The sequence below is a fragment of the Idiotropiscis lumnitzeri genome, chromosome 13, assembly GCF_059441095.1.
Source record: "Idiotropiscis lumnitzeri isolate Australia: NSW breed Sydney's pygmy pipehorse chromosome 13, RoL_Ilum_1.0, whole genome shotgun sequence".
NCBI lineage: Eukaryota > Metazoa > Chordata > Actinopteri > Syngnathiformes > Syngnathidae > Idiotropiscis > Idiotropiscis lumnitzeri.
The window spans coordinates 18,757,735-18,776,413 of record NC_142403.1 but is presented as its reverse complement, the minus strand read 5'-3'; the positions used below and the strand labels follow the sequence as shown (position 1 = coordinate 18,776,413).

Genomic DNA, 18,679 nt, shown 5'->3' with positions numbered 1-18,679 from the left:
ACAGTATTAAAATAACAAAACATGGGCTTTGATTTGCAAATCTTGCACAATGAATATGAAACGACTCGTTTGACTCACGATCGACTCGTCTCCGCCCAGCAAATAGCGATAGCCGTGATTGATTATCTTGATCGGCGTCAATACGGGCACGGCCAAATCAATAAGGTCAAACACTCGTGAGATTCTCGAGAGCAGGAGCGTGTGTTTGCGTGTGCGTGTGTGTGTGTAGAAACCAGTCGTGTAACCGATAGTAACGGAATCCGTTTCATCACCCGAGGCATCGACGACGAGCAGGAAGACGTGAGGAGGGAGAGATGGGAAGGGGAGTGACAAAAAGAGTCTAAAATGATTCGGCTCACACACACGCACACACTGTCAGTTGCCTGCAGAGCTTTGAGTTCTGACCGCAGTCATGTGATCATTTACACTCGTTTCACGAGCTAACCGGAGGCTTCTGTTCTTGAGCGTCTCGCGTTGTGCGTTTGCAAGAAAAAGACAAAAGTTCAAAGTGAAGCCAGCTTGTTGGCGTTGGACGCATTTTAGGGGTCGTTCCATCTCAGGCGGAAGCTTCCATTGCGTGGGTTTCACTTGACTGGATTTACATCCAAGTACGTTTCAGTCGGTATTTGTTTCCGGGGGGGAAAACAACAAAAATGTTGCAGATGCACCGCTTGAAGTTGTAAAATCGATTTTATTTTTTGTGGGAATTCACAATTGGCATCTGCCGCTTCTTGAAAATACAAAACTGGAATTTAAACTAAAAACGGTGTTCAGATGTCTGCGGGTGTTTTCACCTTCAGTTTTTTCCATGCAGCCCAAATGATTGTTGGTATTTTGTGAGTTATTCTTTTGACGCAACTTCTTGGGTTAAATAAATAACCCCCAAATTTGTGTCTGCTTCTTTTTGACCAATTTAGGTTCCTCAATTTTTCAGAGTGAACACTTTTGGTCGTCATGTGTGTGGATTTACTTTGGAAAATCCTTCCTGAAGAAAAAAAAAAAAAAAAAAGGTTCGAGTACCGCGGACGTTCCCACCACATTTTTAGTCATAAATTAAAAAAAAAAAATGAAGAATCTTGGAAATCCACACTGACGTCCTTGGTCGGGAGTGGTCAAAATCCGGCCAAAAAAAAAAAAAAACTGACACTTTTTTTTTTTTTTTTAATCGAGTTGTTTCAGCTTCATTTCATGTAATCGTCCGTTAGGAATTCACCTAAAACACCAAGAGGCGTTGCGTGTGACGTCAGCATCGTCGTGGACTCTCGTCGTCGCCCGCTGATGTGATGCAATACCTTGTCCGGCTCCTACACAAACGAAAGAAAATCGCGTCAATTCTGATGATGGCAGCGAGCCGTTCAACGGACTCCACATGAAAGTCTTCTCGCACTCGCTGCAATCATCCGTGGAAATTCTCACGTCATCTACACTTGAGGAATAATAGATGAAAAAAAAAAAACAAAGCATTTCTCGGTAATTCTTGATTTTTTTTTCAAATTTTTTTTCTTCTCAAATAAGACACACTTTGACGAGCATTTGAGTTCTCAATGATTGCATCCAGTAAATTGGTGTACACAATTTAATGAAACATTTGACACGCCGTGTGAAGAGGTTCCCGCGAGCGGTCAAGCTCCAGCAGGTGCACACACACACGCATGGAAAACGCAATAATTTCTCTTTTCCTCGGGCTAAGTATTGCAGAACCCTCTCAGGAGTGAAAAAAAAAAAATCAAATCACCTTTTGCGTTGCGTGTCATTGTGCCGCAGCACTTCCAAGTGAACACAATCTGCCAGCATTCACTCAAGACACGGCTTGGATCCGATTTCATATTTTAAAAAAAAAAACATAAAATAATAAAAAATGTTGTTGGTTGCAGATTGCAAGGTATGATCTTTTTTTTTTTAAATAAAATAAATTTTTGTGTGTGGAATAATACTTTGTAGAACACATTGGAGGGTGACTGTGAGATTTCTATTTTTTTTTTTTTCGGGGCCAAAAAAAAAAAACATTTTGTGAGGTCGCTGATGTTTGTCTTGGTGACTCACCGCCTGTGTTTATCCAAACGGGTGATGATTGTGTTGAGGTCAGGGTTCCGTGCACATCCAAGTCATCCGAGCATGCTTTTTGCTTCTGCTGGAGCAGAAAAAGACCCCCCCCCCAAAATTGTTCCCACAAGGTTGCAAATATCAATTGATCATTGTCTTGTTAAGATGGAGGCGGGCGAGAAAAAAAAGATTCCGGGGAATTGCCAACCCCTGAAGGGTTAATTAGCACATTATTAGTTCAGTAGTTTGGAGAAATGTGTTTGTCAGTGCTTTCCCATTAGTTTCGGTTTCGCGCGACAACCAGGAAGAAGAAAATATCCACGTTGGCAATAAATATTATCCATCTGCATAATATTGTATTTTATTCAAATTAAGGTAACGAAAAAAAACTAATTGGCTGTTTCTACGCCCTGCCGACACTCTGACAATGAGAGTGACACTGCCACCTACTGTAACGGATGTGCAATTGCACCCAAAGTGGAAATCACAACTCAGAGACAAGGAGCAGCAGATTTCATGTTGGACATTTTCAAATGTCCAAAAAGCAGCTTCGTCTTTAAGAGCAACCCTTGAGTTTGTTCACGGTTTAAAAAGCTTGTCAGAATTATTGCGACTACAATTTGTATAATTGACTATTTTCTTATTTTAGTTTGCCGAGTGTTCTCCTGATGGATTCCCTTCACCATGAATTAAATACAATTACTGCCTGACTTATTTCAGTGGACCATTAGCATGCGTGCGCGTGTATGTGTGTGTGTGTGTGTGTGTGTATCAGCTTGAGTGTATTTAAATAGCATTAAGTAATTGGAAAAACAGGACAGGGGACAAAAAAAAAAAGCAGTCTTTGTAGAATTACTACTCAACCACTCCCCTATTTAATATACTCTCACTCATCCCGCAGAAATTTGTTTCATATTAAACCATAATCAGCCGTGAGGTAAGACGATTTTGCGTCAATAATTACAGGCAAGGATTTGAAATTCTTTTCTTTTTCATGCCGAAGTGCCTCTAAAAAAAGGGAAGGGAAATGAAAAGAATTACTGACGGCAGATTGCGTAGCTTCCTTTGCTAATGAAGTGTAGGTGGCGCCCCGGACACGGCAACTCATTGAAGAGTGAAAATTACAGCAGACCTCGCCGCTCTCGGAAAATCCTGCTGGACTCATTACGATATAATGGTGCAACTATGTCGGGCTCGAGTGTTGTAGAGATATGTACAGTAAGTCATAAGAGAAGTTGCTGATCTTTTAAATAGAAAATGCAGCATAAATGTTTCATTTTTGATAATACATTTTTCAAGAAAAAGATCCACAATCCTATTCTCAACGCAACAACAAAGGGCTGTGAACAAAATAAACGGATTTATTTTCCAGGGCAAAGGGCTCTCTTGCGTTAAAAAAAACATTCAAGGACGACACAAAACTGTTGAACAATAAACCGACATTAAGAGCAAAAACTTATTTGTTTACTAAAAAAAAATCAACTCAAAACATGAGAATTATTGAGGAATGTGCTTCTCTTTCAAATGATTAAAAATTGGCAAAAAAAAATCATTTGGATTCCTCAAGTTGTATTATAGGGCAGAAGAAGCACAACTGAGATTGTTTTGCCATCTAGTGGTGATGGGCGCTATTACAACCGAAAACTACAGTCGACGCCTGCATATTCAGCCATGGATTTACTTTTTTTTAATATTTGTCATCATTTTCCTATTTTGGCTTTTTCCTTGTTTTCTCAGGACGACCCACGTTACGCACATTTCTCGCGCATTTTCGAAGCATATTGAATCTACATCAGTGTTTTCCGGGTGTGTGCTCGCCCACGGGCCACCAGTTGCCCCTCCCTTCCTTCGTCCTTTAATGCCCCAAAAAGTCTGCGAGTTATTCAAACGAAAGATGAACAAGTTGGATTGGTGAATGTGACTCATTCAGCTCCTGACCAGGTGTACGGCGGACCCTGGATGTGCCCGTGACCGCCCATGACTCACGGACAACACTGACGCATTCAATCGGTTTCGTCCGAGCGAGGACAAAAACTCAAGTCTTCTCCACGTCGCTCACTTGTCCGAACCCATGGACGCCATCCTCTCCCGTTCAACCCCTCCCCCTTTTTTTTGGTTCCCTGTCCAGCTCAGTGGGACCCCATCTCTCTCTCTCTCTCTCTCTCTTAACCTCTCTCGCCCCCTCCCTCGGGGCAGAAGTAAGCCACGCCTTGAGGCCCTGCTCCCATTGTGAGCCCTCTGCTACTTCTGTTTGGGGCCTTTGTGTGCCGCTAATCAGCCGTGGGGCCATGCTCAGCCCCAAAAGTGTGTGTGTGTGTGTGTGTGCGTGCGTGTGTGCGCGTGTGTGTGTGTCCCTTGCCCTCATTACGTAGCCACACTGGGAGGCCAGCATGGGAAGTTTCTGCTGCCCTCCTCCACACCTCCCTCCGTCAGCGTTTGCTCGGCCGTGGCTGTCCATCAGCGCTTCGATGACGCAAATCACTTTGGAGCCGCACCGCTGCAGGATTTTTTTTTTTTTAAATCATATCAATTTGGATTTGTAGTTGTAAAGGTAAGAAGAAGCACTACCCGGGCGACAATGATGATGACCTTCGGGCACATTTCCGAGGGGAGAGTTGGCAGTAGCGCTGAAGTGAGTTTATATAAAAAAATAAAAAAATTTTTTTTTTTAAATGGCACTAATTAACTCATTCACTGCCATTGACGGATAAAGACGTCAAAGATCCATTTTTTTTTTTAACTCAGCTGGCAGTGAATGGGTGAATAATTCTGCCAACACAGACAGATGATGTCTTTGATGGTTTTAAAGTACGTTTAGTGTCACTAATAAATATGAGGTGGACTGCCCGTTGGCCTTTATGGCGCCCTCTCTCCTGCTGGGTTCCCCTTCAGCCGTCTGTTCCAGCGCACTCCGCCTCCACTTTACCACCCTCTCATCTGTGCGCTCCTGCTTTTCACTTGCTGATTCCCGTGCACCCCCCGCCCACATCTATGATATATCACCTGCCCGAGAGGATGTTTGTGCGTGCTCGTGTGTGTTTGCGCGTGTGTGCCGTGGCCCGATGGCGTTTTCGCACTTTGTGCACCTCGACTTGAGAACAAGCTTTGTGTCTTCTGCTTTTCGCAAATGCGAGAGAAGTGGCCATACGCGAGCCCAGTGCTTGGTAAAATGGGTCGTTTCCACTCATTTATTTTTGAGAAGGTCAACCGGTCGGCACAAAATATGAAAGATCAAATACGGAAAAAATAAAGCAAGCAATGTTATATTGTTTTTTTTTTTTTTGGGTGGGACTAAAAGATTACTGTATTTTCCAGACGATATAAGCTGCTACTTTTTACCTCGATTTTGCATCATGCGGCTAATACAACGGTGCGGCTTTTCTGTGGATTTTTCTTTCACCGCTAGGGGCGCTCTAGAGTTCAGAAAATACGCTAAATAAATCTCGATTTTTTTTTGTTCCGTTTTAAAATGATCCTTTGTTAAAAGCATTTCACCCTTGAAGGAGAACGTTCCGCCGTCAGTTTGGGACATCGCGCTAAAGCGCATTTGGGTCCTGTAGCAGCACAGCCATCCAAAACTTCTCAATGTCCTTAAACAGAAAAGTGATCTCGTCAAAGATGCTGTGGCCTTAAAAAGATTTCTCAAATAAAAAAAATGAATTAAAACATTTGGGAAAGTAAAAGTGGGCCAAAATATCGCAATGAAATGTGGAAGTCTCATGGCCAGTCATAGAAAATGTTTGATTTCAGTTGTTGCCGAAAGCCACCCAACCAGTTCTCAGCTTTTGGTGCAATTACTTTCGCACACTTTTGAACTCGATCGCTTTAAAATAATAATACGACAATATCGGGGACGATCTTTCTTTGATGATATGAAACATTAAAATTGGGAAAGTATGCACAAAATAAGAATTTGAGAAGGGAACAAATCATTTTTCACGGCAAAGGTGTTTAGAAAAATAAAGCGTGCGTGTGTGTGTGTGTGTGTGTGAGAGCGAAAAAGAAACGGCAAAAGAAATGATAATTACTGGTGACTCAGGGTTGTGTGACGATAATCCCCTGAAAATCTACACTCGTACAGGTGCTCGCTAAATCCAATTACCAAGCGAGGAGGCAAAGGGAGAAGGAGGCGGGGGGGCAAAAAAAAAAAAAAAAGAAAACCTGTTAAACTGCCTTCATCGTGGATGTGAAATCCAAACGATATCAAGATAAAAAACAAAATCGCAATAACACAAGAAATACTTTTCAGGAGAACAATAAAAACTGATTTAGATTGTCAAAGACAGCAAAACGTTTTCAACATTTTAGATTGGTCAATAAAATGTAAAAATTGCAAATTTACTGTATTTGGAAAAAAATATGAAATTGACCAAAATTTGGACAACGTAAAATCCTCCATCGCGAGGGTTCCGTTGGAGAACACATTTTAGAGATGCACACGAAGCTAGTTATTAGAGCGCTTCCATTTTTTAAGGGCCTAATAAACCAAACAGACCCAAGAGAAAAAAAAATAATAAATTTAAAAAAAATCAAGATTTATTTTGCGTATTTTCTGAACTCTAGAGCGCCCCTAGTGGTGAAAAAAAAATCCACAGAAAAGATGCACCGTTGTATTAGCGGCATGGTTCAAAATTAAGGGAAAAGGTAGCGGCTTATAGTCCGGAAAATACGGTAATTTTATCATCTCATCTTCAAGACGTGTATACAGATTAGCGAGGCATAAACGGCGTAGGTGCCTTGAGTGTGACGGAATGTTGTGTTTTACTTTCAAGTCAGAATTGAAGGTTTACAATTGAAAATTGAAAACGTTCAATCAAAATTTGTTTTTGGCCCACTTTGCGTCTCATGGTAATAAAGAAGCGAACCTCAAAGTCTGCACAATCATCTCATTCTTTTCTCTTGTGTGACTCATCAGAATCGTTCTGGGATCATCTCGCTTTCCTCAAGATGGCCGACGCCGAACGCCAGCGGTCGCTTACGTCGCTGCACGTTTTGATATTTAATCAGAAGGACCCAAACAGTTACGCCAGAGCATCTCTCGTAGGTTTTTTTTTTTTGTGAAGGACGACTCATTTCCTCGCATCAAATACGTAAGGCGGGGCGGAAGAAAGACGAGAAGGAATAAGAAAGAATGAGCGCGCTGCCGCCTCCCGCCAGACTTGTAATGGAGGTTTGATGAGCAAGCATGTAATGTACTTTAGCCCCCACAGCTGGAGACGCTGGCGGCGGAGGAGGGTGAAAAGAGGCGAGGGATGCCGGGGAAGGTATCGTAGGAGGGAGGAGAATATATAGGCAGGCCTCTCAGCATGACCCCCCCGACCCAAAAAAAAAACAGCACATCCTACAATACTTTGGACCAGGACCGAAATTGCCCCCCCTCTTTAAAACCTAATATAACCTCCTGTGGCTGCCCCCCCCCTAAACAGACTAACGCCACCTCCCCTCCTATAGATGCACCACGCTGTGTAAGCGGTGGGTGAGGGTGGGGCAGGATGAGGTTGGAGGTCACAAGCAGGAAGAGTTTTTTTTTTTTCCTGCCCCCCCATTAACAAGCCGCGAGTCTGCATGCAGGAAGTTGTTTGTGCACAGACAATGCAAAGTTTATTTGAATCCTGCGGGGTAAAAAAAAAATGGCTGTGTTGTCACTCAGCTGGCGTTCGGGTTAAAGGCTAAAGAAAATGTTGAGGCAGCATCCATCGCTGGGCTGCTTTTACCGCAAGAAAACAGATGAGACTAAAAGGACGCTGAAAGAAAAGAAAAAAAAATGCTTGGAAGGTCAGCGGCAGAAATTCACAAGTGAAAATATGCGGCCATTTTATTTCAAGTATGTTGGAAAATGTCTGTCTGTTTACCTCGCTGGCTTGATTTGAAAACATTTATTGGAAATGTACCATTTGCTCTAATTCATCCTTTTGAAGAATGGCGACATTACTGGCAGTTCTTCAAATGTGTTTTTCCGGCAATGCCCTGCCTCAAGTTGCTGGCACGCTTTTTTTTTTTTTTGGGACGATCCCTATGAATAAAATTGAGATGGATCGTTCCAAAACTTAACCTGAAATAAATGGACAATTTGATGTTGATAGTTTGACAAAAAAACAAAAGACAATACATTCGAATACAAGATGAAAAAGTTTTTTCTGAGCGCTGTACCTCCCACCATGCCAGATTAGTGTTTTGGAACCCCCCCCCCCCCACCTCCCTTCATACGTTCTGCCTCACTGTGCTGTCAGCTCCGGGTGTGAGCAGAGCAACGCTAATGTGTGGAGACACCTGACAAGCCCGCTGGCCTTTAGGGCTCAGCCTAACCACTCTGGATCCAAACCCGTCGGGAATTCAAACTGCAAAACCAAACAGTCGCTGTGGGAGCTAGTCGGCATCTGCTGAGCTGACCAGGCAAAGGTCTTCTCAAGGAGCAAAGCGGTGAAATGATGCCGAGAAGCTCTTTGAGATCTGAACATGAACTCATTTTAGTGGCGGCGTGGTGGGCTTGCGAGCACATCTGCCTCCGAGTATCAAAGTTGTTGGGTGGAATCTACGTTGGGTTTTTCGCAGACGGTTCGGCAGAAGAGGAAGGTCGTCATCGTTAAGTCGGAGCCACTGTTGTGGCATCTGGGGGGGGACGTGGTCGGCCGATTCAACATGTCGCCTCAAATAAGCACCGTGATTGGCTGTCAGCTAGCCAATCAGTGCCCTGGACAAGAACGGGAAGTGACCAATGCGGGAAAAATTGTGAAAATTGAAGCTATTTCGCAAGAACTAAATTATTTCTTTTATTTTATTTGACATCACCGTCAAAGGCTGCGCATTGTCTATCGCCGCAGATGGCCTGGAGAGGTACTACAACTCACGCATGCGCTGGAAGTCCAGATGAGTTGCGGGGTGTTCTTCGGTCATTTTCCGGTCCGATGTGTGCCGACTTCAAGGCCACAACGGCAAAGGTTCGGAATTGACGCGTAGCGAGGCCTTCATCGCGCCGGGCAGGTTGGTCGAGCTGGAGGAGTTCAAAGAGGTCAAGCGGGAGCAGGGTGAGACCATTCACTAATTTAAAAACAAAATCATCTTAAAATGAACTTGAAGAGAGAAGGGAGGCCAGAATTGGAGTTGCTCGCTCCAGAAGGTGATCAGCCACTTTTTAGCCCAAAAGAAGAACTGGCTGACTCCAAAATAAAGTGCATTGCCGTCATGTACGGAAGGCATGGATTTCTTCTTTTTTTTTTTAAAGTGCTCTTAAGAAAGGAGAAACTTTACTTTAGCCAGCTGCATAAATTAAAAAAAAAAAAAAAAAGGATGGATTTAACAGCAGCAGCAATTTGCCAATCCAATTTGAAACCAATTTTGAACCCGATTTGGAGACTCTTGGCTTTGGATATATGGCGCCAAAGTGAACAAGTGAAGGTGTTTCTTCAGTGCTTCTTGACGACAAAAGAGGTTTGACAGCGAGCGGGCCAAGAGTCATTTGCGAACATGTTGCTGTCGACCGCTAAAGCGCTTTCCGAAGCGTCCAGAGTACATTGGCGCATTAACTCCCAAATTAATGAGGATTTTCCCGTGTTTAAAATACAGTAGCTTGCGAACGCTTGCATCTGTTAAGCCACACACGTCTCTCTCCAGATGCCCTCATTAATTTGAGATTGCCTCTAAATGAGTCCCCTTCATCGTGACGGAGGTTTGCTAAATTAGATTCATTTATATTTAAATTGTCAAACAGCCGCGCTTAATGAGAAAATTGTTATTTTAGGGGTTATTCCAGATGAGCCGATTGGGCAGCTCAGCGCGGGGTGGAAGCAAGTCAGTAGAGGAAACCCAAATGAGTTTCAAAATTGAGTCTTAAAACAAAATGGAAAGCCTTTTTTTGGGGGGGCCATCAACAGCATTTTCAGAAAATGATTTCAACCCACCGTGACTGTTTTCTTTTTCCGTGGATTTCCCTCAAAAGGAAACTTGACAAAGTGGTCGATGACTTTATTCCTTTGTTGTCTCCTCGCGGACCACGTTATGCCCTCTGCGGCTTTTTTAAAACGACAAGCGCACATGGGCCAATGGGAGTCATGCATGTTGACTCAACAAGTGTCTCGAGCATCACATGATACCAGTGGCGGGCCGTCAAAAGGCCTTCTCTGCTGGCCGAACATAATCAAGAAATCACGATCATATTCTCCTTCATATTATATCCTAGTGTTGAATTTTTAGGTTAGAGTTTTTAATCCAATCAGAATTCAGCTCGCTCGTGTTGCCAGGCAGATTTCATGATACCAGGAGCACACTATTCGTCCGAGGCCTTGAGATACAATCGTGCGGGCGTCTGTTCTGTGTCTCAAGAGGGCTTTTACAGTCGATAGCCAATCAGATCACGAGTTGGTAGCTGAAAGGTGATGAACGCGCCATGTGATTGGATACTCACTCGTGAGGGGGCAGCACGATGCAGAATCAACACACCGAAAAGTCGTAATTGGCGACCGTTCGAAAATCTCAAATACATTCTTGCTTTTTTTAAACCACAATGGCCGGCGGAGGAAATTTAATTGCAGATACGCTTGCGAGGTCATTTTCAAGACGGACGTTTCAAGAGAAGCGAGGTCAGTACGGTGGTTCTGTATATTATGATGTCATAAATGATGCTAATATGACGGGGATTTACGCAAGTCGGACTTCACTGAAGGCCGACGGCTCGCATGCACGGCCCGCCACTGAATGATACTCACTCAAAGAATCTGCAGTGAAAGTCGCCCGCTTCGGCGACGGCGTACATTTGCTGGAGCGACGGAACGTCATCAAGCCTTCCCTTACGAAAAGACAAATCATACAGCTGCAGGTTTGCTTCTCAGACTTCTCTCCGCGTCACTTAGCAACCCCCGGCTTCTCCCCGGCAGGAATTTGACTGTTAGGAATCTAAGTGCCAAGCGTTTAAAACCCGAGGAATGTTATTGTTCTGGTCACAGCTGCGGTAGCCCAAGCCCAGCTACTGCTGCCAGTGTGTTTTCTGCGGAGGAGGAGGAGGAGTGGAAGGTGTGAAAAAGTCAACTTTACGTGTTTCCAGCGCTCTTTGGTGTCATGACAAAGCAACACATAGTTGACAACAAGTCGACACATTCCTCACGCCTGGGAGGCGGTGCCACTCGCTCTCCTTTCGGAGCACCTTCTCACGGAAGCGCAAAACTCCCGAGATGAAAAGGGAAGCGCGCAACAACGCCATTGTTTTATTTCTTTCTTGGTATCACTTCACGGGCCAAATATAATTACACTTGGGGCCAAATTTGGCCCACGGGCCAGAGTTTGACACCTAGGCGGTGAAAACGTATTTTGCGGCAGCGGATTTAAAGTACGAGGACGATACAAAGGGGCGAACACATCCATCCGTTTTCTAAATGGATGGATGATGTTAAGGGTCACGCCGGAGCCGGAACAGGCGACAATTCCGATCGACGGCCTGACAGGCGCAGGACAATCGTGAGGATTGTGCATCGCAGATTACTTTCAATTATGGAGCCAAACACAGAACAGGCGCCGACGGAGCAACCGACAAATACAACTTTGACGTCTCGAGAATTTCAACTCACGACCGACGTTGCTAAGTTAAAAGGGTTGGAGAATCCAAAAGTTTGCATGGACAACGAATGAGCAACTTGAAGCAGGTGCGTCGGAACGTTAAAAAAATGAGGAGGATTCGACCTTAGGCGGCCAGCAGAGGTCAGCACTTGAAATTTGGAGCAAACGAATAAAAAAAAAAGATAATCCTCCATTAGAAGTCATTACAAACTGCGGTGGGTCCATGTCAAACATTTAAAGGTCAAAAGGACTTTCAACAATAAAAACTATGACGCTGAGAACGAAAGTAGCGGCGCGGCAAAGCTTCTCTAAAGCTATTGATTTATCTCACTATTAACTGCGCGCTCCTGTCCGTCCTTCTTTCGAGCAATTATCATCCAGCTGCTCCGAGGAACAATGCTTGGCATTCTTCCAGACGGCTGACTTCATACATTTTGTGCCACGCTCAATTTGGAGCGTAACGGAAGCTGGGCATGACTGGCACCCTCCAGGGCATTACTCGCTAGCTCTGTGTGTGTGTGTGTGTGTGTGTGTGTGTGTGCACGTACCTTAAATCCTGGAGTGTCCATTTGCCATTCAGTTCTGTTTGCTTCACTGGGAAAAAAGAAAAAAAAAAACTGTGAAAAAGTTTGAGAATTGAACATTTTAGCATTTTGTCGTGCTATGTAAAAAGAGACAATAAATTTTTTTTTTTTTAATGTTTTTCGGGGAATAATATTTTGATGTAGCTCCACATCCAGTGTAAAATTGCAAATTGAAATCAAATCTATCTAGCGAAGCTCCCTTTCTATAAGGGTCAAAGGAGGACAGTGTTCCCCCTCGTCGGTCACCCAAACGGAGTATTTGGTGAGAGATTCAACATCAACAATTCATTCAACGTGGACAGTTTCTACTGTCATTGTACACACACACACACACACACACACACACACATGCGCGAAAGCATGAATAGAAAACGCACACATAGTGCCTTGAGTGAATGGGGAGCAGTACGACTCAAGTCTTCCTTCCTTGAGTACAATGAGGACGTGTCTGCCTCCAGCTCACTAAAAATAAAAAAACAACAAAACAGTGAGGACATGCACCATCCGCAGACGAGCGCTTATATTTCGGACAGAAAGGTCATTCAATGAAATGACACAAACGGCAACAGTTGATCGGTTGTGAATTAAAAAAAAAAAAAAAAAAAAGTCTCGGTTCCATTGGAAGATGAAATAAGGATATAAAGCCGCACAGTTCAGCGGACGTGGTTGTGATCGGGCGCTACTTGGCACCACTAACACGGTGATCTTTTGACAATACAGGATACAAGCCGCCATTTTTTTTTTTTTACAGCAAATTAAGTCGAAACTTGATCTCGCCACCGGTTGCTTTGAAGCTAACGTTGCAAATTTACCTCGATGAGTTGACTGGCGCGATGGCAAGTTGCCTCGGTGACCCGCCGTTGACCGGAGAGGCAAAATGGCGCCGATAACGTCGCGCGATCCGGATGTGCTCACGGCGCTCTATCATGAAAGTTTATTTATAGCAACCGCGTGGCAAATACAACGAGCATGTCCTCCTCCATTTGTAAAAAAAAGCAACGCAGCTGAGGCTGGTGCCGTGTGGCAGAGGGCCAGGCCAAAGCAAACAGAGGTGTGTTTGCCGTTTGAATGCGACGACGGGGCGGACGCTCGCAAACAACACACTGTCAAAAGCAATTGTGCTATTTGGAAGATTTGGTTTGCGGCTCTTACTTTTGTAAAACGCGATGGAAAAAAACTGTGCCTGCGAGCATCTCGAATGGAATGGTGGTCCACTCACCTGTGAATGCGAACGGTCGCGACGTGCGCTCTGTGGTTAACTGGAAACCGGTTGGGATAGGCCACGGCTCAGCCGGAACCCTGAGCAAGAAAAACAGAAGAGAAGGATGGATGGATGGTGTCAGTAAGTGAAATTCCACGTGGTGGTGAAAGGCAAACAAATTGCGCGCATGGGTGGGGTTTTCTCCATCAAAAAGTAGAAGTGGGGATTTGCGCCGTTGTGGGAGAGAGCGCAAACGACTCTCGGCCAATCAAAGAATTCCTTTTTAAATACGGCGCAGAGAGAAGTGTGCAAGTCGACATTGTAGAAGAACTCAATGGAGTCCATTTCAGGAGATCGCGAAAATGAAGAGGCGGCCGTTTTTATGCCCAGCGCACACGCACGTGTCTACAAAGTGTGGATGATGAGCGGTTATGCAGTAACATGTCGTAGCGTTAGCTTGCCACAAACGACACTTGATTGCGTTGGTTGAGGGTTGTCGAGCGGCGTGTTCATGTGCTGCGTCGCCAGAATGAACTGTCGCACATGAAATGCTTTCATTGGCCTTTAGCTAAGTCCACATTCTCGCTTTGCTTCCGCTAGTCGAAGCGAGCAGCCGAGAGAGGTCAAAACCATCCAGATCGCAGGTTGTCAATCGACTGATATCTCGACTCACCACGAGACAGCAAAAAAATATAGAAGAAATATGCCACGAACATATTATGAAAAGATATTTATGCTAACAGCGTTAGCCTGATTTGGTGCCCCTAACAGGGCCCCCCCACAGTGTGCGGAGGGATTGTGTGTCGTTGGAAAAGGGTTTGGATTCTGGCTTTGTTTGTTTTTTGTGTGCTGACATCACTGTGCTGATGGTACCAAATCCTCGTTCTACTGCGCGCAGCACTTTCTATACAAAACGGCAGCACGTGCTCACACGCGCGCAGTACCTCCAATGCCAACTTGACCAAAAAAAAAAAAAAAAAACACACACACCAACGTATGCACTCATCACTTTTGGCCAAATTTAGCCTTTCTCAATCAGAACATGTATGGAGTTTGCCTCTCAAGTCCATGGTGATTATTATTTTTATTTTATTTTAAATCAGCACAATTACAACGATTAATCTAAAACTGATACTAAAACCTGTACAAAAAAAATTACAAAAAATAATAATAATTTTCAGAAATACTGAAACTCACAAACCCGCTCTGAGAACAAATGAAAACAAACTCATTTTAAAAATAAAATCAAATAGAAGCTCACCACAAAGAAAAAGGAACATTTCAAAACGATGATTAAGCAAAAAAAAAAAGGACGCAAAAAATTGGATATTTGCACCACGGCGCTCGTTCGGCCTGCGAGTGTTCAAAAATGGAAGCGTAAATTTCATGTTACACGTGAGATGTACGCAGCACAGTGACATCTTTGCTCGGTAATTATTGATTCGTTTTGACCGATTGGCTTTGAAGAAGAACACACATACTCATGACAAAGCAATCAAGCTACGGACCGCCGAAGTGGCTGGGATGGACCCCGACACTCACAGCCACTCCAAGTCAATCAAAGCTGATGCAAGTCTCTCACACACACACACACACACACACGCACACACACAAGTATCCATCACTTACATCAATAAGGAAATTAGCAATGACGACGGCTGGATGATGAAGAGGATGAGGTTGCCGCAATGCCGTGTCGTGTCGCGTTTATGAAGAATGCAACAGACATGTCATACAATACTAGAAGAAAACAAAGAAGAAAAAAAAGAAAGAAGCCGAAGCAATCACATGTTTTTCAAAGCAAAGTCTCGAGATGTTGAAAATGTCACGTGAGGAAAGGCGAGTGTCAAGCGATTGCACAAAAAGGATGAGCAGGCTCAACAAGACAAAAAACTTGGATGATCAATCTCAAGTACGCGGTCATAAACATGCAATTCTATTTTTACGGACGCGCATACATGCACTCGTTTCCAGACGAGCTGCCCACACAAATGTATTTTAACTGCTTTCCGATAAACTTTTAATGACCACTCAAAAGGTTCAGCTCATCAACAAGGGCTATTGAAACACACACACACACACACACACACGCGCGGTCCTGTCAGGGCTAACTAAGCGGAGTGGCCCGTAAGGCAGCGTTTGGATTGGCTGGCCAGAGGTTGCCGGGGGTTACGGTGGATTTGCCAGACCACCTGCTGAGTTTCAGCCACCAACTGACGAAAAACATTTACATCAGAAACCCCCGGCAATGGAGACAGCCGAGACATAAACGGAGGACACGAGGAAACTCCAAATGGAAGACTTTACGTCGCCTTCCAAAAAATATGCGATGAAAAATGTCACCATGGTGACGTTGCTCAAGCACCCAGACCAACTAAAATCAACTTTTTGCTGTCTACGGGATATACCAAAAGTTTTGACCTTCACAAGTGATTCACTGCAAAAGGGGTGAATTCAAATTGTTTTTTTTTTATTTATTTTTTTTAATCATTGACCATCTAGTTTGTATTTAGCTTACATTTTCTCACTGACCTTTTTCTTTTTTTAAACAACTTTTGTGGGCTGCACCTGCAGTGACAGTTGAGGGCAGTGGAGGGCTTCCATTTTTACTTGGAGTGCATCCCATTTAGCATACTCAGTCAGTTACGGATTTGTATTAGGATTTTGTCGTCATTAATATGCGTCATTTTGTCAAAACCAAAAGGAAACCCGGCAACGACGCTACAATCAGCTAAATTTCACTCCCTTAAACCCAACGAGTTGGTGTCACAAAAGTTTGTGGATCCTGAGCTTCACACTGGCTTTTTTCCTTCCTAAAAATATCCATACGCCCCCCCCCTCCAAAGCCCCCCCGAAACCACCCCCATTTTGTGTATATGGGCCCAGGCCCATAAAGGGCTCCCCACTGCACCCCAACCCAACTCATGTGTGTGTGTTGGGTAGGGGGGTGTCGGGTGGGAGTGGGGACACGCTGACCCGCAAACTGACCTCCTCAAACTTCAAACTGAATGCTTCTGGCAGTTACCACGACGACAGAGCTCTCCAAGCCTTATCCTACTTACTGAGACGAGTCGAGGAGTGAGGAGCAGTAGGAAGATGATGAGGAGGAGGAGGAGGAGGAGGAGGAGGAGGAAGAGGGCAGTGGTAGGAGGGGGGGGCGAGCAAGGTGCACAAGTAGAGAGAGCGAGAGAACGGCGGTGTGTGTGTGTGTGTGTGGGGGGGGGTCAGCCATGCAGAAAGCGAGAGTTGCTGCTGTTGCACGTCTGTTTTTCATGAGTAGACAGTTTAGCGCATGGGAGATTATTCAGCGTCTGGCATTTCGCCGTTTTAGGCCGCCGCTCGGCAGCCGTCATCAACAACATTGCTCCGTTTGTTTGTTCTTTGTCGTTCCCCCTTTTGTTCGCAATTTCTGTTTGTTTGCAACTCAGAAAGTGAATGGGCGACTGGCAAAGGTGACGTCGGAACAAAAGTCTCGCTGAACATCATTCGGAGAGTTTAGGACTATTTTTAAGCGCTCATTTTGAGGCAAACGTGATTTCGATTTGCGTTTTAGCTCTTTTGACCGTTTTGGAGGTTCGTATTTTCCACATCTATGAGACAAAAAGCATTGATCAAATGAAAGTAGAAGTAATGACAAGAGATTGTGTTTACTGGTTTTATATTATTCTCACATACCAGATTCATTTATTACTTAGTGTTTATTTGTCATTTTCCTCCTGAATCAAAACGAACTCGTATTGAGTAATTTTAGTTAATTAAGGGTTTATTAATTTGCATTCATTTGGTAACTAATTCCGACAATGAATATGTGGCACACCGAAGCGAATCATGTCAAGGTTACTCGCGTGAAGATGACGTCACAGAGTGCAACGTTACCGCCGCCGGGGTGAACACTTTGTAAAAGTCACTCAATTGAGTGAGGACAAAAGGAGGCAACAGATCTTCGGGACGCATCAACATGAACTCGTTCCTCGCTTAAACAAACATGCAATGACAACGCCGCAGCGCACTTGTGAGGCAAGTGGCTGTGTAACGTCAAACAAGAAGGACATTTTCCACATGGCTGAGCAGGATTTGGGAAGCTGGCTTTTAATGCGTTTAAACGATGACACTTACCCACGAGTGAGTGAAGTGTTGGACGAGCGAGCTTCTCTTGCAATGTCCGTCTTGAAAACGGCCGCGCAAGCGTATCTGCAGTTAAATTCACATTTTTCCCTCCTTCGGTCATTGTTGTTTAAAAAAGCAAGAATATATTTGAGATTTTCGAACGTTCGCCAGTGACGACTTCCGGGTGTGACGATTCCGCATCGCATTGCCTCCTCACGAGTGAGTATCCAATCACATCGCCTTCAACGTAACCAACTCGTGATCTGATTGGCTGTCGTAACTGTAAACAGAACAGACACCGCACGATTGTATCTAAAGACCTCCGAAGCAATCGCCTGTTCTTGAACGTAGCAACGAGCGCAACGGCCTCGAGTCCTTCTAATTTTCTGTTTATGTTGATTCTTGGCGCCATGGAGATATTCCACATTGAAGCCGACACGCAAATGTGAATGTTTGACTTTGCCAGGAAGTCTTGACAAGACCACGTCGGGATGCAAGGCGACTCCAAATCAATCGTGTTTATGTGTGTGACCCGTGGCGAGCTGTCACTCACCGGCACCGACACTCGATGCCCTTTTTTCATTTCTGCCTCCCAAAATGCACGGCGCCATCTAAAGCGCACGGTGCGGGGGTCACAGTGGGGAAGAAGGATGATGTTCCCATTAAAGGGGCGCCTGTGAACATCAAGTGCAAGCTGTCAAGGCTAACAGGCCTGAGCCCTCCCTCGGGGCCGCGGCGCCGCCCGCTCAAGCGCCGTCCGTTGCTAAATCGGTAAATGATCCTGGCTGTCATTTAATCAATATGAACAGGCAGCAGCTGTCACACATCATTGTCTCCCCCGGGGGTCATTGTCAACACAAGATGACAAAATATGGCTTGGCCAGACACTTTTCCATCAGCTTCCAATGAAATAAGCAGGCGGATGGACTCTTTTTTTTTTTTTTTTTGCTGTAGCTTTGGATCAAAGTCAAATAAAAAATGCATTGGATGAATAGTTGCGTTTATAATTGATTAATTTGTTATTTTATATTATTTGGCCACTAAAAGAATTCAAATTGTATCAACCTCCACCAAGGCCCGTCAATCATAATTTGGAGCCGTACCAAAAGAAAAAAAAAAAAACAGCACGCACCACCTTACCACCTTCATGAATTTGGTCGTCAATGCTTATAAATTACCATATTTTTTCATATTGTGG

The 18,679-nt window shown here is 44.3% G+C and overlaps 1 protein-coding gene and 1 long non-coding RNA gene across 8 annotated transcripts in view; one reads left to right on the top strand and one right to left on the bottom strand.

Moving 5' to 3' along the window:
* Nucleotides 1–1,170: 1,170 nt before the first annotated feature.
* LOC148324903 (uncharacterized) overlaps nt 1,171–18,679 on the bottom strand; it is a 94,243-nt gene continuing 76,734 nt past the window's right edge. For 3 of the 7 annotated variants that reach the window (XM_088313785.1, XM_088313781.1, XM_088313780.1), the window contains 4 exons: nt 13,393–13,472; nt 12,138–12,183; nt 8,892–9,034; nt 1,171–1,304 (listed from right to left, as the gene is read on the bottom strand). In XM_088313785.1, coding sequence (XP_088169911.1) covers nt 8,962–9,034; nt 12,138–12,183; nt 13,393–13,472 — 199 coding nt within the window. In that variant the 3' untranslated portion in view covers nt 1,171–1,304; nt 8,892–8,961. The other 4 variants (XM_088313787.1, XM_088313782.1, XM_088313783.1 and 1 more) reach the window with 4 other exon arrangements.
* On the top strand, nt 4,468–7,377 carry LOC148324906 (uncharacterized). Its single transcript, XR_015846332.1, has 2 exons — nt 4,468–4,594; nt 6,959–7,377. It is a non-coding gene; the product is annotated as an uncharacterized LOC148324906 (long non-coding RNA).